The 5066-nt window shown below is 55.8% G+C and overlaps 1 protein-coding gene across 1 annotated transcript; it reads left to right on the forward strand.

Annotated features, from left to right (window-relative positions):
- The first annotated feature begins 206 nt into the window (after nucleotides 1-206).
- Nucleotides 207-2966, forward strand: LOC125548650 (rop guanine nucleotide exchange factor 9). Its single transcript, XM_048712212.2, has 8 exons — nucleotides 207-461; nucleotides 582-726; nucleotides 833-949; nucleotides 1093-1247; nucleotides 1353-1427; nucleotides 1534-1800; nucleotides 1931-2251; nucleotides 2362-2966. Exons 2-8 carry the CDS (start codon nucleotides 606-608, stop codon nucleotides 2698-2700), a joined length of 1395 nt encoding a protein of 464 aa, XP_048568169.2. The 5' UTR covers nucleotides 207-461; nucleotides 582-605; the 3' UTR covers nucleotides 2701-2966.
- Nucleotides 2967-5066: the final 2100 nt, after the last annotated feature.

The raw sequence follows: 5066 nt of genomic DNA on the forward strand, positions 1-5066 counted from the left end.
CACGATGACCTGCAAACTAATCGCCTCGTAGGAATAACCTCCGTCGAGCCAGGACGAGACGACGCCGTATCTTGCTCAGGCAGGAGGGGAGCGAGAGAGGGGCCTTGCGCTAGCTCCCGGACCGTTGAAGGGGAGGGCAGGCCTAAGAATGCACTTTCTAATAATAAAGCATGCGGCGCTCCCTAATTATACTCCCGGCCCTCTCCCCCCTTGGCCACCGGGGCCTCTCTTCTTCCCCTCCGCCTTCTTCCCACCATGGCACCGCGGGCGATCGGTCGAGCCCAATCAGTGGACCGCGAACAAGACCCACGGGAATCATCCGCCCGCGGCTGATCATTTCCCCCCAACGCTTTCGGCTCTGCGCGCGCGTAATCCCTCCCGGCTCATTCATCCTTTCCCTCCGCCTTTGCACTCGACGCACGCACGTCGCTCGAGGCCCCGGAAAGCTGCGCGCTTTACAGGTACGTACGCCGGTATCATCGATCGTAATCATAATGTGAGTTTTTGAGTACGCCTCGCTGTCCATCCAATCCTCGAGGAGGAACTGAGGTCATGAAGCATATATACGTGCCGTTTTGAAGTTACGGTAGGTAGATCGGGCGACGATGGCGGCCAACGGCGGGTCGCTGGAGCGGCGGGGCTCCATGCGGCGGTCGGGGAGCAAGGTGAAGGAGGAGCCAGCGGCGGCCTACCATGCCGCCGAGGAGCACGCCTCGGGACCTTCCGGTAAGTAGCAGTCAAAGATCGATCGATCGGTTGCCCTTCCGGCCGGTACGTTGGCTAGCTCTCAAGACTCAAGAGGCGTCGGTCGTTTGCATTGCGTTGCATGCAGACATTGAAGTGATCAAGGAGAAGTTCGGCAAGCTGCTGCTCGGGGAGGACATGTCGGGGTCCGGCAAAGGCGTGCCGTCCGCGCTGGCCCTCTCCAACGCCGTCACTAATCTTGCAGGTGACAACCTAGCTGCCTTCCTAGGAGTAGTTACTACGTAGGAGCACTTGCCAAATCAAGCTGTTCTCATGCATCTATGGAATGAAAGGGTTGCAATTTAAAATGCCAAGAAAAAAGCTGACGGTTAAAAAAAATGTTGGCAGCTGCTGTGTTCGGCGAGCAACGCAAGTTGGAGCCCATGGCGCCCGACAGAAAGGCGAGGTGGAAGAAAGAAGTGGGCTGGCTCCTGTCCGTGGCGGATCAGATCGTGGAGTTCGTCGCCAAGAAGCAAGTCCTGGACAACGGCGTCGAAATGGAGGTTCGGCTGAACAACAGCTCGATCGTAGTACATCTTCTTCTTCTTCTTCTTTTGCCCGCTCCGCTCCGGTAATCTCCTCTCCTTGCTCTGCTCTGCTCGCTGCAGGTGATGGGCACGCAGCAGCGAAGGGATCTGCAGTCCAACATACCGGCGTTGCGCAAGATCGACGCCATGCTTCTCGTAAGAAACATCAGCCACTTCCAAGGAGTCAAATGCATGCCCACCTAGCGTATATGTATATGTAGCTGAACTGAAACTCGTGCCGCCTTTGCGGTTTTCTCATCAGGATTACCTGGACGGCTTCAAGGACCGCACCGACTTTTGGTACGTAAAGCGCGACTCGTGCTCGGACGCCGAGAAAGAGGAGTCTACGGAGAAGTGGTGGATACCCATCGTGAAGGTCCCTCCCAACGGGCTGGCCCCGGCGTCCAGAGGCTGGATCCAGCACCAGAAGGAGCTGGTGAACCAGGTGCTCAAGGCGGCCATGGCCATCAACGCCAACTGCCTCATGGAGATGGCCATCCCAGAGTCCTACCTAGAGTCGCTACCCAAGGTACGTACGTATCAACTATGAATACGATCATCTTCATCCTTCTCTCACGACACGAACCTAGCTAGCTGTTGTTGATATGAAAATGAAAATGAAAAATGAAAATGAAAATGAAAATGAAAATGGGATGCAGAACGGGCGGGCGAGCCTCGGGGACGCGCTGTATCGGATCATCACGGACGTGGAGTTCGACCCGGACGACTTCCTGTCGACGGTGGACCTGACGTCGGAGCACAAGATCCTGGACCTCAAGGACCGCATCGAGGCGTCGGTCATCATCTGGAACAGGAAGGTGCACAACAAGGACGGCAAGTCCTCGTGGGGCTCCGCCGTCAGCCAGGAGAAGCGGGAGCAGTTCGAGGAGCGGGCGCAGACGCTGCTGCTCATCATCAAGCACAGGTACCCCGGCATCCCCCAGTCCAGCCTCGACATCGCAAAGATACAAGAAAACAGGGTACGTAATCACACACAATATAACTACTCCCTCCCTCCCTCCGATCCATATTACTTGTCGTTAATTAATTTCCCCTTTCTGGCTGGCTGGCTGGCCGGCGACTACACTAGGACGTGGGATTTGCTCTCCTGGAGAGCTACTCCAGGGTCCTCGAGAGCCTGGCCTTCAACGTCATGTCCAGGATAGAGGACGTGATCGTCGCCGACAACGTGGCCAGGGAGAAGGCCAAGAAGGACGCGCCGGCCGGCTCGAGCTCGGAGCCCGCCCCCCAGCAAGTCCCCGACGGGCCGGACAGCATGACGCTGCTCGACTTCATGGGCTGGAACGGCGACTCGGAGGGGAGGCCCGACGACCAGTCCCCGTCGGCGGTGGACCCGGCGCAGGACGACGGGAGGCTCATGAAGCTGCCCAACATCATGACCAACCTTTTTATGAAAACGACACAGTGATGGGATATTTCTCCCCCTTTTATGAACTTCTACTACTTTGTCATCAACAAAAAGATGAATGCCGTCCAATTACTGCATGGCCTATTTTGTACCAGGCTACCAGTACCAGCACATGGTAGAAAACCAAAAGGCCTTGAGTAGAGAGTTCGTTAATTGTTGTAAAAATACTAGTTTCAACAGACATGTCAATAGGAGAACCATAATCATATACTATAATGCATACAATTCCGTGCAACTTATGAATAAATAGAGCTCTTTTACGGTGATTGGCGTAGTATTGGGATACTTTCAAGTACTTGTCCCTTTGATTTTTATTAGCCGTCCGATCTGATGGGAGATTAAAAATAAATAAACCTAATTAGTTTAATTAAAAAAAGGCATAATGGTCCAGGGTAAAATATTGTGCTTTCAACCGATCACGTCCACGACCAGAACCATATCTAGTAGATCTAGGAGGTCAAGTCCTCGTTCTCGCCCCCTTCCTTCTGTCTGACGAGCCCGGCGAGAGGAACCAATTCACCGTCGTCGTCCTCCTCCTCGTCCCCTTCACTATAAAACACGTGCCCAGCGGCAAGAAGAAAAGGCGTGACATCTGCGGCGGCAGTGTCGGCGGCGACGGCGGCGGCGCTATAGGGAACTTGCCCCCCTAATGAAGCTATGTACTTAGGGTAGGGTCATAGGCCTGTCCTAGACACCCTCCCCTAGGACATCATCTTAAAGCTAGAAGCATTCAAGGGATATCATCATCCACTCGACTGCAAGTCGTTCCACTCGGAAGATTCAAGGTCACTCGACCGCAACAATTGTCACTTGACAGACAGAAGACCTAAAGTCACTCTGCACGGCAACGGCCGGACATTTACTTCATAGACTTAATAGGCCTTTATATCACTTAATTGCTAGCGTTACCAGTAACGCCCTCCTCTTAATGTACCTTAAACTCCTTGTAACGTGGGCTGGCTGGGGTCCTGGCGCACTCTATATAAGCCACCCCCCTCCACTGGCACAAGGGTTCGCATCTTCTCTAAACATACACACATATACATAATCCAGTCGACCGCCTCCGGGCACCGAGACGTAGGGTTGTTACTTCCTCCGCGAAGGGTCTGAACTCGTAAAACTCGTGTGTACAACTTCGCCATAGCTAGGATCTTGCCTCCTCATACCTACCCCACATTCTACTATCAATTTTAGATCCACGACAGTTGGCGCCCACCGTAGGGCAGGTGTCTTAGCGACTTTCTGGTGGAGTTGCAATTTTTCCGATTCTCATCATCATGGTTTCCGCCGGCGGACTGGTTGAGGGCCGCGAGATCCGTCTCGGCGCGCTCGTGTTCATCGCCGACGATTCCGCCTGGCTCCTAGAAGCTCCGTTTGACGTCGATGCGCTCCCCGTCTGCGGAGTGACGCACTTTCGCGCGTGCGTCTGCGGCGTCCTTCTCCGGCAACCATCGACCCGGTATCGGCCGGTTCCTATGGTGTCTTCATCCCCCGCCGCTCGCCGGCACAGGCGTTCCGGTCGGTCGCGGCTCCAGCGGTGGGTGAGGCATGCGGTGCCCCGCCAGTCGGCCACCTCACAGGTCGCGGCAATCGAGCCCGGCGAAACTCTCTACGGCCTGTTCGACTGGCTCCGTCGAGACCGCATCCGAATGCGACAGTAGCGATCCCGTGGCAGAAGTTTTGATGGTCGACGGACCACCCAGTCCTCCCGGCTTCCCCCGCAATGACGGTGGTGATGGCGGCGGCGATCCGTCGCGCGTTCACGAGGAGTACCGCCCCGAGACTCTTTCATCGCAGCGGAGGGAAGAGCTTCGTCGACGCAACATGAATGCACTTCACACTCCTATCGTAGGAGAAAGCCCCGAGGCCCAAGCCTTGGAAGAAGCGCGTCTGGCCAACTTGGCTGAGCCCACTCGACTGGAAAACCTGCAGCGTGCACTCGACGAGCGTGCTCGGCAGCGGATCCCCGAATCCAGTCGACGGCAGCTTTTTCCACCTCAAACTCAGGTATATCGTACTCCGATCCAAAATCTGACAACCACGGCCCGAATAGCAGAGTCGATCTAGCCTTCCCAGTCGGAGGCAGGCAGGGGTTTGATGCAGATCTGGGCCTTGCTTCGAGCAACTGGAGAACAGAATACAGCAGTATCCCAGTCGCGGAATAGGATTCATAGCAGGTCCGTGGTGGCGGACACGGTCCAGTCGGCTCACAGCCCAAGATCGCCTCCACGGCGTGAGGGACGTGGACAGCGGCAGGATCAGTACAGGAACCGCGAGCAGTATGATCACTGACTCGACCATGATGACCATCGTCGAGTGCCCACGCCTCCTCCGAGGAGTGGGTCATACGTGCCTCGGCGGCAAGA

Source organism: Triticum urartu, chromosome 3A (genome assembly GCF_056163025.1).
Source record: "Triticum urartu cultivar PI428250 chromosome 3A, HENAU_Tu73, whole genome shotgun sequence".
Lineage (NCBI taxonomy): Eukaryota > Viridiplantae > Streptophyta > Magnoliopsida > Poales > Poaceae > Triticum > Triticum urartu.

What these genes read in the sequence shown, in the direction of transcription:
- LOC125548650 (XM_048712212.2), top strand. Translation starts at nt 606, where the DNA reads ATGGCGGCCAACGGCGGGTCGCTGGAGCGGCGGGGCTCCATGCGGCGG. An exon ending in GCACGCCTCGGGACCTTCCG is followed by an intron (nt 727 to 832) that starts GTAAGTAGCAGT and finishes CGTTGCATGCAG; the next exon opens with ACATTGAAGTGATCAAGGAG. An exon ending in ACCTAGAGTCGCTACCCAAG is followed by an intron (nt 1,801 to 1,930) that starts GTACGTACGTAT and finishes AATGGGATGCAG; the next exon opens with AACGGGCGGGCGAGCCTCGG.